The sequence below is a fragment of the Piliocolobus tephrosceles genome, chromosome 13 (assembly GCF_002776525.5).
Source record: "Piliocolobus tephrosceles isolate RC106 chromosome 13, ASM277652v3, whole genome shotgun sequence".
NCBI lineage: Eukaryota > Metazoa > Chordata > Mammalia > Primates > Cercopithecidae > Piliocolobus > Piliocolobus tephrosceles.
The window spans coordinates 9,319,861-9,340,028 of record NC_045446.1 but is presented as its reverse complement, the minus strand read 5'-3'; the positions used below and the strand labels follow the sequence as shown (position 1 = coordinate 9,340,028).

General features: G+C 56.4%; 1 protein-coding gene across 3 annotated transcripts; it reads right to left on the bottom strand.

Moving 5' to 3' along the window:
* Positions 1-4,313: 4,313 nt before the first annotated feature.
* MAP4K2 (mitogen-activated protein kinase kinase kinase kinase 2) lies at positions 4,314-20,162 on the bottom strand. Of its 3 annotated transcripts, none has more exons than XM_023186270.1 (32): positions 19,992-20,162; positions 19,816-19,873; positions 19,494-19,584; positions 19,349-19,413; positions 18,990-19,045; positions 18,635-18,682; positions 18,505-18,547; positions 18,037-18,109; positions 17,826-17,957; positions 17,690-17,752; positions 17,248-17,329; positions 17,034-17,141; positions 16,559-16,637; positions 16,372-16,430; positions 15,758-15,801; positions 14,727-14,765; positions 14,604-14,637; positions 14,377-14,482; positions 14,206-14,294; positions 14,085-14,126; positions 13,912-13,996; positions 13,737-13,816; positions 13,597-13,657; positions 13,377-13,494; positions 7,883-7,941; positions 7,691-7,794; positions 7,428-7,605; positions 5,609-5,677; positions 5,403-5,489; positions 5,104-5,174; positions 4,945-5,000; positions 4,314-4,841 (listed from the first exon to the last, which is right to left on the bottom strand). In XM_023186270.1, the coding sequence occupies exons 1-32, from the start codon at positions 20,085-20,087 to the stop codon at positions 4,754-4,756; spliced, it is 2,463 nt and encodes an 820-aa protein (XP_023042038.1). In that variant the 5' UTR covers positions 20,088-20,162; the 3' UTR covers positions 4,314-4,753. The 3 variants fall into 3 exon arrangements, with proteins under 3 accessions (XP_023042038.1, XP_023042039.1, XP_023042040.1); XM_023186271.1 differs by having other exon boundaries at positions 14,206-14,270; XM_023186272.2 differs by lacking the exons at positions 4,314-4,841; positions 4,945-5,000 and having other exon boundaries at positions 5,113-5,244.
* Positions 20,163-20,168: the final 6 nt, after the last annotated feature.

The window sequence follows — 20,168 nt, the reverse complement described above, 5'->3', positions numbered from 1 at the left end:
TTTAAACACTTACCTATGACTCAGTCCTTCCACTCCAAAGTATTTACCCACAAGAAATGATAGAATATATCCAACAAAGACAGGTACATGAATGTTCATAGCAGCTTTATTTGTAATAGTTCAGAACTGGACATGGTCCAAATGTCCATCAACAGATGAACAGCTAAGCAAACTGGTGCATCCAAACAATGGAATACTACTTGGCAATAAAAAGGAATAAACTATTAATACATGCAACAGGGATGACTCGCAAATCCTTATGCTCAGCTAAGCACGAAGCCAGACAAAACACAAATACATACTGTGTGATTCTATTTACATACATTCTAGAAAGTGCAGATTAACCTGTAGTGACAGAAAGCAGCACAGTTGTTACTTGGGGATGGGAGGCAAGAAGCAGGAGGGTGGGCTTACCAAGGGCATGGGAGACGTTCCAGAGTGAAGGGGATGGTGGTTATCTTGATTGTGGAAATGGTTTCACGGGTGTACACATATGTCAAAAGTCATCACGCACATATTTTTATATGCAGCTTATTGTATGCCAATTATGCCTCAATAAAACTACCTTTCAACAATACACACTAGAAGGCAGCAACTCCAGAGTTCTGTGCAGGACACTGCAGTGATTCCTCTCCATTTATTTTCATCATCTAGAGAAGCATCCTCTTCATTTTTGGTTTTGTCTTTCAAGCAAGTTCTATTTTTTCAGTGTTTACTTTTAAATATTTTTTAAAAATTTTTTTTGTTTTTTGGTTTGTTTGTTTTTTTTTCGAGACAGGGTCTCACTCTGTCACCCAGGCTGGAGTGCAGTGGCAAGTTCATAGCTCACTGCAGCCTTGAACTCCTAGGCTCAAGCAATCCTCCTACCTTAGCCTCCAGAGTAGCTGGGACTGCAGGCGAGTGCCACCATGCCCAGCTAATTTTTGTATTTTTTGTAGAGACAGGGTTTCATCATGTTGCCCAGGCTGATCTAGAACTCCTGGGCTCAAGTGATCTGCCTACCTCAGCTTCACAAAGTGCTGGGATTACAGACATGAACCACCATGTCCAAACTAAAATTTTACGACATAATATTTGATACATACAAAAGGATATCTGGCACCTTACGTGAGTTAGGAACTCAGTTATAACTTAAATATCCATGAACTTACCACCAAACCTGAGAGCTGTGATATTACCAATACCTTTACAAATTCCTGGGCTCTTTCCTTATCCCATCCCACACTCCTCTCAGGGACCACCTTCTCAGATTTTGTGCTTTTCCTTCCCTTGATTTTTTAATAGGGTTGTATGTTGGGCGTGTACTGCTAAACAACAGATGGTTTCATTTTGTTTTTGAGCTTTATAAAATGCTATCGTACTGTGCATAAAGTGCTGTTTTAATTTACCTCTAAGATTCATCTATGTTATTGCATTATGTCTGTTACAGTATTTCTGATCCTCCTGAACCCTGCAGTTGGCTTTGGATATGATAAACCTAAGGAAAGTAAAGCTCAGTGAGGTGGGGTGGCTCACCCAGTCCAAGGGCAGATTGCAGGGACTCCTCTTCACCACATCTTGTCCATTCCCTTACTCGCGAGGGTCTCCTGTGCACTGGCAGTGAGCAGGTGCTAGACATGCCACAGGGAACACGGCAGATCCTCCACCGTCCCCAAGCACACATCATGGCGCTCCCCTTGACTTTCACCAGGACGACTCCGGGTACAGGCCAGTTATCTGAACATCCTGGGGGGCCCACATCCCTTCTACTTGTCCTCAAGAACGACTTAGAGTCTGGTCTGGCCCTCCCACAGGTTTCTGCCCATGGAGGGCAACTGGACAGCGGCTATCACCACAACAAATGCAGCCACCCCTGACTCATTAATGCTACTTCCAGAAACTTATCCTCTAGAAACGCTTGAATATGTACAGAGGGACACTGGCCTAAGAATATTTATTACAGCATTGTTTGTAATATAAACATAGTAAAAACAACTCAAGTTTCCACCAATAGGGATCTCACTGCAGGTCATTAACATTTGTTATGGGAAACATACACAATGGAATACCACTAGCTGTAAAAATTCTTTTGGCCAGGCGCGGTGGCTCAAGCCTGTAATCCTAGCACTTTGGGAGGCCGAGACGGGCGGATCACGAGGTCAAGAGATCGAGACCATCCTGGCTAACACGGTGTAAACCCCGTCTCTACTAAAAAAATACAAAAAACTAGCCGGGCGAGGTGGCGGGCGCCTGTAGTCCCAGCTACTCGGGAGGCTGAGGCAGGAGAATGGCATGAACCCGGGAGGCGGAGCTTGCAGTGAGCTGAGATCCGGCCACTGCACTCCAGCCTGGGCGACAGAGCGAGACTCCGTCTCAAAAAAAAAAAAAAATTTTTTTTTTTAAAGTGAGATCTTTGATAACGCAAAACTCTCCAGGATATATACATATTTTTTCGGGGTGCACATGATAATTTCATACATTCATATTCTACAGGATATATATATATATTTTTTTTTCTTTTTTTTTTGAGACAGAGTCTCGCACTGTTGCCCGGCTGGAATGCAGTGGCACGTTCTAGGCTCACTGCAACCTCCGCCTCCCAGGTTCAAGTGATTCTCCTGCCTCAGCCTCCCAAGTAGCTGGGATTACAGGCACCCGCCACCATGCCCAGCTAGTTTTTCGTATTTTTAGTGGAGATGGGGTTTCACCATGTTGGCCAGGCTGATTGCGAACTCCTGACCTCGTGATTTGCCCACCTCGGCCTCATAAAGTGCTGGGATCACAGGTGTGAGCCACCACACCCGGCCCCCCAGGATATATTTTTAAAGGGCAAGGTCAGTACAATATGTGGAATATGTTAATACATATATTAAAAATTGCAAAGAATAAAATATACCAAATTGCTTAAATATGCAAAATACTTCTAGAAGGGTTCATAAGTAACTGGGACCAGGGTGGCTGGGGACAGGGGTAAGAGGGAGACTCTTCATGATATCTCTGCTGTATTTTAAAAACTATGTACCATAGGCAAAGGCTACCCATTTAAAAATACATAAATCAAATTTAAAGTGTTAGTCTCTCAGTGCATACTACCCGGCTTCTCGGCCTTTCTTTGCTCTTGGCCTGCCTTTGCTAGCAGCAAGCGTTTTAAGGGAGGCCCCCACTTTGGCAGTTTACACTCTGCAGTCCAAACCCCCTTTCCAGACTGAATCTGAGGGCTGGGAAGAGCCGCCACAAGGAGGCACTATCTGCTGCTGGCCGCTTGGTGGGTGGAAAGCCAGCCCTCCCCAGGGCGCCTTTGGTCAGGGCCTTTGCTGAGCAGGAGCTCACCTCCCTGTCCCCACTTACCCCACCCTGGTCCCAACATTCCTCCAAGAAATCTGGAAAATTGGAAGTTAGGACTTCACTTTGTATCCCTGTTACCACCGACCCCAATTTGGAAGGCGCTCCTCACCCTCCTTGGGGCTCACGGGAACATGGGTGTGAATGTCTGGTGTGAAGAGATGTGTTCCCTCCCCTGGGCTGGCTCCGCATTCCAGCCAAGAAACCCTCCCAGTCACTGGACGGAGTCAGAATAGTTGAAACTCTGCTGCTGGAGGGTGGCTGAGGGGACAGTGTGACACCCTGGGAGCCACTGAGCCTACTCTCATGGCTGCCATCCACCTACCACATCACTCTGCAAGTCTTTATTGCCGCCCACCAGGTGCAAAGCCCTTACTCCAATACCTGCCTTGAATGTCAGGGGTGACGATGGGGCCTTTGCTCCAGCTGTTCCCCCCATCCTGCCCCCACCTTCCCATCCCCCCAACTGTGGGCCCTCAAGGCCGCTCCCATCCTGCCTCCTGGGCTGCAGCTGCCCAAAGGCTCTGGTCAAGAGCGGCTTATCAGTTCCTGGGGCAAGAGGGGATGCCTGACCCTGGGGTCCCTGGTGTTCAGAGCTGAGCAGACAGCCCCTGGGAGAATGACAGCGTAAGCACAAGCTACAGGAGGATGGCCATGAACTCAAGATGCAGGCTCCCTCCCTGGGGGCTGGTCCGTTTCTGGTAGTGACCCCAGGGCCTGGCACTGAGGCAGGTGGGGCAAGGGTGCCCTGGATGAGAGTCCCTTTGTTGAGGCCCCCCATCTGCATGAGTCCTTGGGGTGCCAAACTACAACACAGCCCTCAAACTGCAAAGCTGAGGGTCAGTTCTGAGCAAGGGTACAGGGGAAGGCACAGTGCCCCTGGGAAGGCCGCTGGGGGCCATGGCCTCCTGTCACCTCTACCTGGCTTCTCCAAGGCCCTGCCCTTCTGTGGTGCCCACAGAAAGGTGTGTTGGAGGGAAGGAGTTGGGAGATGAAGTGGTTTCACTCCCCTGACCCAGAGGGACCAAAGGAGTAAAACAAACCAGCTTTAATACCAATATAGTTCTCTCTTAAATACCGTGTTTCCCAGGACAAACGCAGGGGCAGGCTCTTGGCAGAAAGAGTAGAAAGGAAATGTGGAACAAAATGGAATGAATGGCCCAGGCCCAGGGCCCCTGCCTCGGGCACTAGGGACTCGGCTGCCTCGGGGAAGGGGGAGTGACAGCAGCTCCCCCAGTCCAGTTATTGCAGAGGCGTGGGAGGCTCCCCTCCCTCCCCAGGCCTGAAACATTTCTCAGGATTACTTCTGCCCTTCAGCCCCAGCAGGGCCAGGGCCTGGGCTCCTCTGGTCTGGGATGGGCCCCTTTGCCCAAACGGGCCTGCAGCTAAGGCATGGGGTGGGGTGGGGAGCCCCTGGCCAGGCCCGCCGCTCTCAGTAGGTGCTCTGGTGGCCCGTGAGGATGTAGAGGTTGCTGTGCGCCTGTGGGTTGTCAGTGGGGATGCTCTCCAGGATGATGTCTCTGGAGGAGAGAGGAGTAGGGGGCAGGGCGGGAGACACTTGGCACATCAGCCCCTTCTCTGGCCTCGGGCATCTGAAGGGGAGGCTGGGGTACCACTGCCTACCTGTGGGCCCCAAGCACTCGGAATATCCTTGTTTCATCTGTGATCTCCTGGGTCACCTGAGAAGATGGGTGGGAAGCACTGAGGCCACTCCAGTAGGTCCTCTGCAAAGAGGTAGGGACCACGAGGCAGGGGACAGCCAGGTCCCTGGGCCCCACTCACCTCGTTGGTATCCAGGCTGCGGCCTTGCATCCCATGGCTCCAAAAGGCCAGCACGCTGTCCTGCAGGCACACTACGGGGGCCGGGCCACCATCAGCCCTGCACCGGGCCTGGAGCCCCCTCAGCCACGCCTCAGCCTGGGTCTGGGCCACAGGGGTCCTCACTGACCTCAGGTGACCAGCACGGCTCAGGAGAGGGGCTGGGGAATCTGCCTCCTCCTCCTACCACCAGCCCCAAGTCCCTAAGCCACAGTGTGTTCCAGGCCAGGGAAAAGCCTGCACCCCACCTCTGGCTCACTCACCCACAGTCTCGATGGGGAAGTCAAAGGTCAGCTCAGGCGCCAGTGTGGCCGTGGGCTCGCCCTGCATGTTCACAATCCTCACGCAGCCTGCACAGGGAGGGGGCTGGTGGGTGGGGACAGGGAGGCTCCCTTCTGGGAAGGCAGACCCACGTGGTCCCCTCACCCCATCCTCCCCTGCCCTAAGCCCTGCCCCCCAGGGCACTCACGTTCAAAGCTGACTAGGACTGTGTCCCTGTCCACCTGGATCACCTGCTGAGCCGAGCCTGGGATTCCCTCTGCAGGTACAGAAGAGAAACCGCCTGGCTGAGCCACCAGTCCCCCCAACCCCAAGGGGACACAGGAGCCCAGCTACAGAGAGCCCTTAGCCATGAGGGCACATCAGCCTCACAACAGCCCTGGGGCTGGGAAACCTCATCTCCCTCCGGGGCTGGGAACTGAGACTCTGAGAGGATGAGTGACCCATCCTGGGGCTCGTGGGGAGTGGGGGAGGAGTCACGGGAAGCCACGGGAGGACTCCAGATTTAGGGGGAGCAGGCCTCATGACCCAGTCACTGTGACCTAGTACACGTCACTTTACCTCTTGGAGCCTCCGTTTCCTCATAACACAGGCAAGATGGCACTGCCTTGAGAGGCTATCATGAGGATCAAGAATAAAATCCTGGGCTGGGCACAGTGGCTCACACCTGTAATCCCAGCACCGTGGGAGACCGAAGCCGCAGATCACCTGAGATCAGGCGTTTGAGACCAGCCTGGCCAACATGGCACAACCCTGTTTCTAATAATACAAAAAGTAGCCGGGCGTGGTGGCACATGCTTGTAATCCCAGCTCCTCGGGAGGCTGAGGCAAGAGGATCGCTTGAACCCAGGAGGCAGAGGTTGCCATGAGCCAACATCGTGCCATTGCACTCTAGCCTGGGTGACAGAGCAAGACTCCGTCTCAAAAATAAAAAAATAGGCCGGGCACGGTGGCTCAAGCCTGTAATCCCAGCACTTTGGGAGGCCGAGGCGGGCGGATCATGAGGTCAGGAGATCAAGACCATCCTGGCTAACACAGTGAAACCCCGTCTCTACTAGAAAATACAAAAAACTAGCTGGCGAGGTGGCGGGCGCCTGTAGTCCCAGCTACTGGGGAGGCTGAGGCAGGAGAATGGCATAAACCCAGGAGGTAGAGGTTGCAGTGAGCTGAGATCCGGCCACTGCACTCCAGCCTGGGCGACAGAGCGAGACTCCATCTCAAAATAAATAAATAAATAAATAAAATAAAATAAAATAAAGAATAAAATCCTGTGTGTGAGACCCCTGGCTCAGGGCCTGGCACCAGGTGCCTTAACCACGTGCGCCCTCCCTTCTCCCTTGCCCATCATTGCTCACTACCACCCCGAGCTGCCACAACACCTGGAGTGCTGCTTCCTGGCTCAGAATGGGGCCTCTAGGCCCTGCCTTGCCAGATCTGCCCCTTCCCTACAGCCCGGAGCAGTGTTGACTGTTTTTTGTTTTTGTTTTTTTTTTTTTGAGATAGGGTCTCACTCTGTCACCCAGGCTGGAGTACAGTGGTGCGAACATGGCTCACAGCCACCTCTGCCTCCCAGGCTCAAGTGATCCGCCCACCTCAGCCCAAGTAGCTGGGGCCACAGGCGTGCACCAACATGCCAAAGCTAATTTTTTTTGTAGAGTCAGGGTCTCAGCCTTGTCCAGGCTGGTCTCAAACTCACGAGCTCAAGGCCCCCCCCGCCTTGGCCTCCCAAAATGCTGGGATTACAGGCGTGAGCCACCATGCCCGGCCTGGCCAGGATTTTCTTAGCTGCCAAGCCCTTTGGTCTAATGAACCCTTTTATGGAAGCCCAGGTGAGGCTCATTGAAGGGAGGCTGTGGGCCCCAGACCCCATATGGCAGCCCTCAAGGTCTCTGTGGAGCCACCGGCTGTGGGGAGCCTAGTTTGGGAGCCTCAGCCCTCCCTCCCTGCCTCCCTCCCTTGGTCTCTCATGCACACACACCCACCCCCAGCAGCCTGGCCCTTCTGCTCACCAGGTGGGATGAGGATGTCAGGCGTCAGGCCAGCCTCCAGGGGCAGGACATGGAACAGGACACGGCAGCCAGGCCCCTCAGGCCCCTCGGCCCCCACACACACCTGCGGCAACTCCTTCCCATCCAGCACCAGCGGCTCCAGCATCCCAGCTGGGCTGGGCAGGGGGCTGGAGAAGTTCTAGGGGGCAGCAGGGATGCTCAGGTCTCCATTTCTCCCCCCAGAGCTCTGAGGGTGCCCTGGGCCTCCCCCCACCGCCCCTCACCTTCAGCAGCAGGAACTTCTGCAGCGGCTCGTACCACTGCAGCAGGAGCAAGCTGGTGGGCAGGGCGGCCAGCAGGAAGGTGGCACCCGTGTAGGGGTTCCGCACTGGCAGGGGAGCAGGCAGTGGGCACCGGGCTAGGCCTGCACTGCCCCCCACCAGGCCCCGCCCCACCCCACCCAGCCCACTTCTTACCCACACGACACTGCAAGCAGCCTTTGGTGTCAGGAATCTTGGTGGACAGAGCAAAGCGCCTGTAGGGGTGACAACCAGGGCCTGTGTCCGAGATGCCATCCACGGGCAAGGCCCCTGCAGAGCGCTGTGAGACAGGCGCTATCATCTTCCCTCTTTACAAGTAAGACTGAGACTCAGAGACACAAAGTAACCTGTCCCAAGAATAGCTGGGAAGGGCGGAGGACCTGAAGCCAGTCTTCCGGGCCTGCAGCCAGGATGAAATGTCTCCATCCAGGCCAGGGCTTTGGGTCTCAGAATTGCTTCTAGCTCCGTGTGACTTCGGGCAAGCCACTTAACCTCTCCATGCCTCAGTTTCGTCATCTGTAGATTGGAGATAATGGCGGGGCCCACCCTAGAGGGTCACAGCGAAGGCTTCATGAGTTAATACAGGGCAGGTGCTCTCGGCAGTGCTGGGAATCGTGTGTGCTCACAGAGGGCCAGCTCCTGTCATCACGTATTAGGACTTTCCACCTATTTTAAGTCACTGAAAATCCTTGTCAGGTAAAGGCAGGGTATACATAAAGAAATGCCGGGCACAGTGGCTCACGCCTGTAATCCCAGCACTTCAGGAGGGTGAGGTGGGCAGATCACCTGAGGTCGGGAGTTAGAGACTAGCCTGACCAACATGGAGAAAGCCTGTCTCTACTAAAAATACAAAATTAGCCAGGCGTGGTGGCGCATGCCTGTAATCCCAGCTACTTGGGAGGCTAAAGTAGGAGAATCACTTGAACCTAGGAGGTGGAGGTTGCAGTGAGCCGAGATCGTGCCATTGGACTCCAGCCCAGGCAACAAGAGCGAAACTCTGTCTCAAAAAAAAAAAAAAAAAGAAAAGAAACGAATGAAGAGATGAGAGCGTGGAGGGGCTGGGGAGCATGCAGGCTCCAGCCCCACCAGGTTACACAGAGCGTCCACGGCCCATTTCACAGATGGGAAAACAGGCCCGGGGCAGTGAATAAACTTCAAAAGGCACATGGCCTGCCCTCTGCTTCTGCAGCTGAGGCAACAGCCCTGTGGGGCCAGGGGGTGGCTCGCCTTGCTATCAGGGGAGAAGTAGTGAGGGACAGTCATCAGAGGGGCCCTTGCCTTGGCCACTGGGGGTCCCCTAATCCTCCAGGGGACCCTCTGAGCCTGTTTCTTCCTCTGGGGAATGGGGCTTCCTGTCAACAGCCCTGCCACCTCCACCCAGCGGCCTGGGTCCTGTTTGTACCCTCTGCCAGGACATGGAGGAAACTAGTATCTGTCTCTCCCTGTCCCTGGTCCTCGTCCCTCCCTCTCCCCACATTCCTCCCACTCTCCTTCCCATCTGGTCTTTGGATGGGACAAAGGCATATATTTTGTATTTGTTTTTTCTCCAAACAACTCCAGTTCTCTGTTCTTTGCATTCAAAATGCTCACTGTGCCTCTGCCATTTCCTGAACACAGGCTCAAAGCTGCCTGTGACCTGTTGGGGCTCTGATGGGCCTGTATCCTGTAGGTCCTGGGCCAAAGCAGAGGCTCACTTGGGGACTGAGCTCAGGAAGCCCCAAGGCCACAGGGCTCCAGATGTGGTCCTGGAGTGAGCATGTTGCAGGAAGGGCCCTCCCGAGCTCCCCAGCTGTTGCAGCCACTGGCCTGGCCTCCCCTACCCTCTGCACCACCCACCTGGTCATGACAATGTCGGGGCCCATACCCCAGGGCCCCTCCCTTCAGAGCCCAGCCCCACCCCGCCATGGCTACACAGGTCCCACTTGCACATCTAATAGGCATCTTCATGCAACAAAATTGAATTCAGTTCCCCCTGAAACTGCCCCACCTTCAACTGATGACAGCTCTATCCTTCCTGATACCCAGGCCAAAAACCCTGGAACCACCCTTGACTCCTCTTTCTCTTTCATCAGGAAATCCTACTGGCTCAACTTTCAAAAAAGAATCAGAATCTGACTGTTTTTCTCTTCTGTTTTTCTTTTTTTGAGATGGAGTCTTGCTCTGTTGCCAGGCTAGAGTACAGTGACACAATGTTGGCTCACTGCAACCTCCATCTCCTGGGTTCAAGCGGTTCTCCTGTCTTAGCCTCCCGAGTAGCTGGGATTATAGGCACCCGCCACCACGCCTGGCTAATTTTTGTATTTTTAGTAAAGATGGGGTTTCACTATGTTGGTCAGGCTGGTCTTGAACTCCTGACCTCAGATGATCCACCCACCTCAGTCTCCCAAAGCGCTGGGATTACAGGCGTGAGCCACCATGCCCGGACTCTCTTTTTTTTTTTTCACTGAGATAGGATCTAGCTCCATCACCCAGGCTGGAGGGCAATGGTGCAATCTTGGCTCACTGCAACCTCTGCCTCCCAGGCTCAAGGGATCCTCCCACCTCAGCCTTCTGAGTAGCTGGGACCACAGGCATGCACCACACCCGACTAATTTTTGTATTTTTTGTAAAGACTGGGGGGGTCCCTATGTTGCCAGGCTGGTCTCAAACTCCTGGGCTCAAGTGATCTGCTTGCTTTGGCCTCCCAAAGTGCTGGGATTACAGGCATGAACCACCATGCCTGGCCTCTGATCAATTTTTCACCCCCATCACTGCTACCCTGCCACAAGCTACCACCACCTCCTGCAGCCTCCTGATGGGACTCCAGCTTCCACCCTCACCCCCTTCGCTCTGTTCTCAACACAGCAGTTTGAGTGAGCTCCTGAAGATGATCTCAACCCATGTCACTCCTCCATAGTGGCCCCCGGGCTGCTCTGAGTCAAGCCAAAGGCTGCACTGTGGCCACGGGGCCCTCCTTGATCATCTCCCTCTCCCTCATTCTGGCCACAATGACTTCCTTGTTGTTCCTCAAACAGGCCAGGCCCACTCCTGCCACCAGACCTTTGCCCTGGCCATCCCCTCGGTCTAGGATACCCTTCCGCAGGTATCCACAGCGCTTGTGCCATCACCTCCTCTAAGTCTTTGCTCAACCAACACTTTTTCAGCAAGGCTTTTCCTGATGCCCCTGTTGAAGACCGTAGTCTGCGGTGAAAATGAAGACAGCAAGAGGAAAACAGAGCCAGGAAACGCAGATGGGAGCCTGTGGTGCCACCGAAGCCTGGACACGGCCGAGCCTGAAGCAAACCCTGATCCTGGATTTTCATTTCCATGAGTTGTTAAATTCTCTTTTGTGCTTAAGCTAGTGACTTGCATCACCTACAAGAGAAAGAATCCCAGCCGGGCGCGGTGGCTCAACCCTATAATCCCAGCACTTTGGGAGGCCGAGGCGGGCAGATCACTTGAGGTCAAGAGTTTTGAGACCAGCCTGGCCAACATGGTGAAACCCTGTCTCTACTAAAAATACAGAAATTAGTTGGGTGTGGTGGTGGGCGCCTGTAATCGCAGCACTTAATGGGGCTGAAGCAGGAGAATCGCTTGAACCTGGGAGGCGGACGTTGCAGTGAGAATGCACCACCGCACTCCGGTTTGGGTGACAGAGTGCGACTCTGTCTCAAAAAAGAGAGAGAGAAAGAATCCTGATCGACATACAGAGGGGATCCCTTTAAAATTCTAGGCCAGCATCTAAGGCAGAAAGGCAGGGCTCTGCCACCAGCGTGGTGCAGCTTCCTCCTGGGCTGCCTTGCCTCCTCCCTCAGGTGGACTTTTTTTTTTTTTTTTTTTGAGAAAAGAGTCTTGCTCTGTCGCCCAGGCTGGAGTGCAATGGTGCGATCTCGGCTCACTGCAACCTCTGCCTCCCAGGTTCAAGCGATTCTCCTGCCTCAGCCTTCCAAGTAGCTGGGATTACAGACGCCCGCCATCATGCCCGGCTAATTATGGTATTTTTAGTACGGATGGGGTTTCACCATGTTGACCAGGCTGGTCTCGAACTCCTGACTCAGTTGATCCACCCGCCTTGGCCTCCCAAAGTGCTGGAATTACTGGCCCCCAGGCAAACCCTTACACCTCCCCAGCTCACCAGGCTGCTTCACCCCAACACATACTAACACATACTCGCTCTTCCCCTGCCTGGAATGTCATTCCCTACCTCATCTGCTTAGAAACCCTGACACACTTTCAAACCTCCCAAGCTTGCCCCGTCTCTGAGGTCCCTCCACCCCTCCCAGCTCTCCCTCTAACTGGACCTCAGTACCAGGTGCTAACCATCCACATTTCTCTTTTTCTTTCTTTCTTTTTTTTTTTTTGAGACAAGGTTTTGCTCTGTTGCCCAGGCTTCAGTGCAGTGGTACGATCGCCATCACAGTTCATTTCAACTTCAACCTCAACCTCCTGGGCTCAGGCAATCCTCCCGCCTCAGCCTCCTGAATGGCTGGGACCACCAGCACACAACGCCATGCCCAGGCCACCACGCTCAGCTAATTTTTTTCTTTTCTTTTTTTTTTTTTTGAGACGGAGTCTCACTCTGTCACCCTGGCTGGAGTGCAGTGGTGCCATCTCCACTCACTGCAACCTCTGCCTCTAGGGTTCAAGCGATTCTCCTGCCTCAGCCTCCCAAGTAGCTGGGACTACAGGCACACACCACTACGCCCAGCTAATTTTTGTATTTTCAGTAGAGACAGGGTTTCACCATATTGGCCAGGCTGGTCTCGAACTCCTGACCTCATGATCCGCCCACCTCGGCCTCCCAAAGTGCCAGGATTATAGGTGTGAACCACTGCGCCCAGCCCCATTTTTTGATTTTTTCTTTTCTTTTGTGAGACAAAGTCTCACTGTCGGCCAGGCTGGAGTGCAGTGGCGTGATCTCGGCTCACTGCAACCTCTGCCTCTCGGGTTCAAGCGATTCTCTTGCCTCAGCCTCCGGAGTAGCTGGGACTACAGGCACGTGCCACCACGTCCTGCTAATTTTTTTTGTATTTTTAGTAGAGTCGGGGTTTCACCATATTAGCCAAGATGGTCTCAATCGCCTGACCTCGTGATCCACCCGCCTCAGCCTCCCAAAGTGCTGGGATTACAGGCATGAGCCACCCCGCCCGGCCTTTTTTGATTTTTTGTAGAGACAAGGTCTCCCTGTTTTCAGGCTGATCTCAAACACATGGCCTCAAACAATCCTGCCTCAGATTGCAGGATTGAGATTACAGGCGTAAGCCACCACACCCAGCCCCACTGTTTCTTGAAAGCAAGGACTCACCCATCTCCCCCCTTTCTTGAAAGCAAGGACTCATGGGATTATCCATGTCCCAAAGCCCAGCACAGGGGCCAACATAGCATAAGTGCTCAGTAAACGTTTGCTTAACTGTCAAGCCTCACATCCGAACAACCACAGCTCCCACAACTTGGAAAGCACTTTCACATCCACTATCTCCTTCTTGCCTCCCAACCAGCGGTGGGGAGGGTGGGGGAAGGCCATCAATTGTATTGACAGAGGAGGAAACGGCGCTCAGAGAGGCAGAGTAACATGTCTAAGATTGCTGCAATCCCAGGAACTGGCAAGGCCATGTTCCAGCCCCTCCCTGCCCCTCTGCCTCCCACTCCCTGCAAGCCCAAGATCCCTGACCTGGGGATGATGCGCTGGGTGAGGCGGTTGGTGGGGATGGAGAGGGGAACCTGTTGCTGTAGCCTCCGCTGCTCAAACAGGCCTGGGAGGTCATGGGCCCAGATGTGCGTGGATTTCCCTGCAGAAAGGAGGAGAGGCTGGGCCTGGGGTGTTGGTGGGCAGGATGCTGAGGCGCTGGAGCCCCTGCGGGCCCTGCCTCCCTGCCTCTCCCACCTTGTACCTGAGAGTGACAGCAGCACGTTGTTCACGCAGTAGAGCCAGGAACAGCGATGTGAAATCAGCTGGAGGGGACAGAGGGACAAGCGGTCAACACCCCAGGTCCCCCAAGGCCTCTGCCCCCGACAGTCACCCAGGCCTCACCTTCTCCAGCGTATCCTCATGCAGTTCATGCAGGTTGAGTGTGTAGATGCCTTCCTCGGCCCCCACCACCAGGAACTGGTCTGCCAGTTTGGGCATGGGGTCAGAGGTCAGACATGCCCCCTGGCCCAAGCTGAGGGATTCCTTGGGCTCCCACTTCCTCCCTGCCCCCGCCTACCCCGAGTAACAGGGTGAATCCAGGTGACAGCAGCGTGGATCCGCAGGGGGCAGCCGTTGAAGACCTTGGAGAAGCAGGCGCCCATCTGCGAAGGAGGCAAGAGGCTGGCGAGGGAGTGCAGGGGTGGTGGGTGGCGGGGCTGTGGGACTGCAGGGCTTGGGGCAAACACTTACGTGCACCTTGGGGGTTGGGGGGAGCCCGTGGCAGGACGACCTCTGGGAGGGAGGGAAGGAGTCAGGGCTGATGTGACAGCTGTAGCCACCCGTCTCCCCACCCCCCGTAGCACCCTCTCACCTCAGGATCCTCCCGCTGCTTCATGGTGGCCCAGGCCGTGGGCAGCAGTGGGGCGCTGTTGGGGCCTGAAGGAGGTGGGGGCAGGGTTCCTGCAGGCACAGGCATACTGCAATTTCCTGCTGCAGCCCCCACCCTGGGGCTGCCTCCTGGTCTCCCAAGCCTGGGACTCACCTGGGGGACTGGACAGAGGCTCCTCTGCTGGAGGCTCAGTGGGGAGTGGCCCTAGGAATGGGGCCCGCTTGATGGTTCCCATGGCATCTTCTGGGGAGTCCAGCTCCTGGTAGGAGGGGCAGGGCCCAGCCCAGCCATTACCAGGTTGCCCTGTGACCGTGTCCCGCTCCCAATCGTACCCTCTGCAGTGGCCTGGATCCCAGCTCCAGCCTCCCTCCATGTGGCACCTGGAATTCTGAGGCTGACCGAATGGTCAGGCTCCTGTGGGAGGGAGATGAGGCATGAGGCATGGTGTGACTGGCACCGAGGCCGTCCACCCCTTACCCCTCCCCCAGGTCCACACCCCTCACCTTTCCTCCAGGGCCTCCTGGACTGACTGCAGCAGGCTCCTGGGCAGTGGGGCAGAGGGGTCAGAGCTCAGCCTTTTTTTTTTTTTTTTTTTTTTTTTTTTGAGACAGAGTTTCGCTCTTATCACCCAGGCTGGAGTGCAATGGCAAGATCTCAGTTCACTGCAACCTCTGCCTCCCAAATTCTCCTGCCTCAGCCTCCCGAGTAACTGGGATTACAGGCATGGGCCACCATGCCCAGCTAACTTTTGTTTATTTATTTGAGATGGAGTCTTGCTCTGTTGCCCAGGCTGGAGTGCAGTGGCGCAGTCTCAGCTCACTGCAACCTCCACCTCCTGGGTTCAAGCGATTCTCCTGCCTTAGCTTCCTAAGTAGCTGGGATTACAGGCATGTGCCACCACACCAGCTAATTTTTTGCATTTTTACTAGAGACAGGCTTTCACCATGTTGGCCAGGCTGGTCTTAAACTCCTGACCTTGTGATCCGCCCACCTTGGCCTACCAAAGTGCTGGGATTACAAGTGTAAGCCACCGCAGCCAGCCTAATTTTTTTTTTTTTTTAGATGGAGTCTCGCTGTGTCGCCCAGGCTGGAGTGCAGTGGCCGGATCTCAGCTCACTGCAAGCTCCGCCTCCCGGGTTCACGCCATTCTCCTGCCTCAGCTTCCCGTGTAGCTGGGACTACAGGCGCCGCCACCTCGCCTGGCTAGTTTTTTGTATTTTTTAGTAGAGACGGGGTTTCACCGGGTTAGCCAGGATGGTCTCGATCTCCTGACCTCGTGATCCGCCTGTCTCGGCCTCCCAAAGTGCTGGGATTACAGGCTTGAGCCCCCGCGCCCGGCCAATTTTTGTATTTTAAGTAGAGATGGGGTTTCACCATGTTGGCAAAGCTGGTCTTATACTCCTGACCTCAGGAGATCCATCCACCTCAGCCTCCTAAAGTGCTGGGATTATGGGCGGAAGCCACCGTGCCGGGTCAGGGGTCAGTCTTTCTGCCACCCCTGCCGCCCCCTGCAGCTTCCCCATCCCTCACTTACCCACTGAGCTCTTCCTTTCCGAGTAGTGTCCACTCTTCCTCCCACTGGGGGAAACCGAGGTAGCGACCAGGGAAGAAGCGGAGATAGACACGATGTGAGAGGGCGGTCAAGAGATTCAGGAGAGGAAAGACAGACAGGGAAGGTGAGATGGAAACACCCAGGAGATGAGAGACACAGATAATGGAAGGCAGAGCTAAAGACTGTGAAAGAAAGGGCAACAGACAGCAAAGGAGGAAAAGACAGGCTGGGGGGTGAAGAGAGACAGTGACAGAACCGGTGAGGGCAGAGACAGGGAGTCAGATCACCGGGGACACACAGGTGGGAAAACGAGGCTGAGCAGGGTAGGGCGGGGGCTCGGGCACATGACGGCCTCCTTTTGGGAAAGGCAGGGTCTCTGTGCTACCTTCCAGCCACCTACCTAAAAGAACTTGGCCCAGGAAGGAGCCCCTAGCCCTCCAGGTCCCTGGATAGGACAGGCTTGCTCGGACAGCCCAAGGTCCGAGGCCCGAGGTCACCCAGCTTCAAATCTCCCTTGATTTGAGCCGTTTGGCCTCCATCCGACCTCCCTGCCCCACCTCTGGGCACCACCTTCCCCTCAAGGCCTGCCTGCTCACCGGCTCATTCAGTGGGTCAGTTTCCTTCCTGCGTGGGGCGCCAAATTTCACCTGGTGAACTGGGGGGCCCAGAGTGCAGGGGTTAAGGAGCTGGAGTCTCCAGATGGACCCCCTACTCTCACACCAAATCCGTGCGCACACAGGCCCCCCAAAATCTGCACACTCACAGCCCCTGTGGCAGACTCACACTGGATCTCCGAAGGGGTCCTCTCGGCCGGGCCGTGCTGCCCCCGGGAGTGAATGGTGTCTGGAAACATGTCATAGGTCTAAGGAAAAACAGAAATAGTGTGGACACACCTGCCACACGCCTCATGCCAGGGCTGCTCTAGGAGCCTCACATGCACCAGCGCGTTTTGCTTTCATGACAGCCCTCTGGGACTATCGTGAAATAAAATGGAACCCCACTTCACAGATAAGAGACCCCACACAGACAGGTGCCAAAGATCATACAGAAAGCAAGAAAATGGCACAGTCATGGTTATGGTCAGCTTGGGCTCAAGGACAGGGACCTATCAAGCGGGGTGGTACAGGGAGCAAAACTCAGCATGGCAGAGACTCCCCAAGCTGGAATGGTGCCACTGAAAGGAACCTCCACCAACACCGCCCTTGGGCACCTCCTAAGCGGACCCGCCCGAGACTCACTTTCCAGCCCCCTCACCTACCTCCAGCTCACAGTCCTCAGGGGAGGGGGCCCCTAGATGAGGGTCACTGGCTTTGTCCAGCAGCTGTGTGAGGAGGGCCCGAGGGAGCTGCTGGGTTGTGAACGGGTGCTGGAAAGTCGGAGAGGGAGGTGATCAGGTTGGCCCCTGATCCAGGGCCCTGCTTCTGAGCACTGGGCTCCTCTCCCGGCCCCTGTCGCGGCCCCCTGCCTCCCACCTGCAAGAGCTTCTCTGCTGTCGGCCTCTTCTTGGGATTCTTGGTCAGGGCCAGTTTGAGGAAGTGGTGGAAATTCTGGGTCCTAGTGGGCACAAGAGCCCCCCAGATCCAGGTTAGCCCTTGTACAGGGTGTCCTGCCAGCCGCCCCATCCCCCTCCAGAGGTATCTGCTGGGGCCGCCCAGGAAGGAGCCAGCTGAGGCCAAGGGCCACTGGCCGAGCAACGCTGCCTTGAGACACAGCAGCTCTTCCACCAACCGTCTGCCCTTCTTTCCTGACCACGCTGGGTCTTCAGCCCACAGAAGGACCAGGCCCCTCACTCGGTCTGTAGTGGTTCAGAGAGGACAGGGCTCTTGGGGGTGCCCCCCGGGAGCTGGCAGAGGCTCCTTGTCCACTACGGGGCTGACAGAAAAGGGGGTCCCGGCAGCAGGGTGCGGCCCTTACCAGCGAGTCTTATCTCTCAGTTTAGGCGGCTGGAAGCTGCTCTTCGACATGAGCATCAGGGCCCTGTAGAGGGCACAAGGTCAGGGGCCACGGGCAGCAGGTCAAGGGTCAGGTGAGGGGCAAGTGTTGGGCTGACCTCATGGGGTGCAGGTGAAACAGAGGGGGCTGCAGCTCGCCCAGCTCAATGGCGGTGATGCCCAGGGCCCAGACGTCACATAGCTCGTTGTAGCCACCTTTGCGCTCCACGGCAGCCACCTCCGGAGCCATCCTAGAGGTGGGGTCACAGATGGGATGGCCAGGTGCCCCACTCTGTGGCCCCTGCCCCTCTGCCCTAGGCGCAGCCTCACCAGTAGGGAGTCCCAATGAAAGACCTCCTCTTGGCCACAGACGCTGTCAGCTCGCCTGACACCCCAAAGTCAGCTGTGGGAGAAACAGCCACTCTCACCAGCCCTCTGGCTGCCACTCACCCTCCCACGCCCAGGGCTCTGGCTCCGGCTGCACCTGGCAGGGCTCAAATGGGCAGGTGGCCCGGCTTGGTCACAGCTGCCGCAGGCCCTAGGCAAGGCCAGGTCCCTCTCCTGAGAGGCATCAACCACCCTCTATCCCTGACGGAGTGTCTGGTCCCACGTCAACTCCGTGCGGACCCAACCTCCTCCATTTTCCAGCAGGGAGAGAGTACCGTTCCATTTTCTAAGCAGGGAAACTGAGACTCAAGTGGCAAAGTGACTCGCCCAGTGACACCCAACCCTTGAGTCCAGGGTAGCCAGGGAGGGTCCACAGAACCCTCACCCTGATCGTGTCCCCAGGGTACTGACCCAGCTTGACATCTCCCTGGAGAGTGAGGAGAAGGTTGGCTCCCTGTGGGAATGGAGGAGAGAGAATCCCGTCTGGTGCCCCCGAGGGCCTCCTCCTCCCTCCCAGGAATACCCTCAGCCAGGCGCCTACCTTGATGTCTCTGTGGATCTTCCCCTGAGAATGCAGGTGGTGGAGCCCCTGGGGACAAAAAGGAGTCCCTGAGAGCAGCCACCCAGCACTGTCCCACCTCCCCCAAGCCCCCTCTCAGGACTGGGGCCCCCCACCCAGGCTGCTGCTTCCTCCCCTCTCCCCAAACAGGAAGTGACTGAGCCAAGAGGGAAATGGGCTGCTTCCGGCAACAGGGCTGGGGCCCCTCTTCCCCAGGACCTGGCCCCTCGGGCCAGCCCCACCCGAGGCACTCCACCCGCCTCCCTGCTGGTCATCTGGGCTCCCAGCCCACAGCTTCTGGAGACGAGAGGTGTGGGCACCTCACAGGCCCAGCTACCTTCAGAGCCTCTCGGCAGACGTAGGCAATCTGCCGCTCCTCCAGGGGCCCGGTGGCTGAAAGGAAAAGGGAGAGGCTGGCCTGGGGGGCCGGGGCCGGGGTCATGCCCACCCTCCCAGGCTACCCTGTGTGGGAAAAGCAGCAGGCACTGTTAAGTGAAAGCCGTGTTGGCCACATCCCCTCCCAACTTAGTGTAGGATACTGAACCCAGAAATGGACAGCATTTCTCTCAAAGTCACACAGCCAGGCAGGAGTGGAGAGAAGCCCCAGTCCAGGGCCCAGAGTTCCCCTCCAGTACCCCAATGGGGTGGGGATGGGGGAAGGCTGGGGCCTGCTGGGGCCTGGAGCCCTGGCCTCACCATGGTAAATCTCCTGCAGGGAGCCCCCTCCGCAGAACTCCATGCAGATCCACAAGCGGTCATTCCTAGGGGACAAAGAGCTGGGGTGGGCACACAGTAGGTCGCATGGGGGCTGCCTGGGGCCAGGAGGATAAGGCAGCCTAACCTGAGGTAGCTGCCAATGTAGGCCACCACATTGGGGTGACGGCACTCACGCAGGATGGTGATTTCCTGCTGGAGGGAGCTGATGTCGTCCCCTGGGAAGCACAAAGCATCATGGAGGGGCGCGCTGGGGTTGCCCTGACTCAGTGCCCCCATCTGCAAAATGGGCACAGAGTGCCTCCCTCCGGACCAGGCAGGTGCCAGGTGACAGCACCTCCTGGGGCACGCCTCTCAGGGGTCTCGAAAACGTCAACCCTCCGCCCGCACCCCGCGCCCGCAGGCAATCTGCCCTCCCTGTGGCGCAGAGGCCCGACCCGGGCCCTCACCTGGGTCTAGCTTGACTATCTTCACGGCGGCCAGTTCGGACGTGACCGTGTCGCGGGCCTGCACGGGCGGAGGGTGAAGCGAACTGGGGGGCGGGGCCGGGGGCTGGATCCCGCCGCGGGGTGCGGGGCTGGCACCCTCCTCCCGGCTCTCCCGCCCGTCCCGTCGCCCGGCGCACCTTGTAGACGTCGCCATAGGTCCCGGCCCCCACGCGCTGCAGCAGCTCGAAGCGGTCCCGCGGGTCCTGCAGCGACACATCCCGCAGCAGCGCCATGGCCCGGCGCCGGGCGGGCCGGCAGGCGGGCGGGCGCGAGCTGCGGAGCCGGCGCTGGGCAGCGCGGGGCGGGGCGGGGCG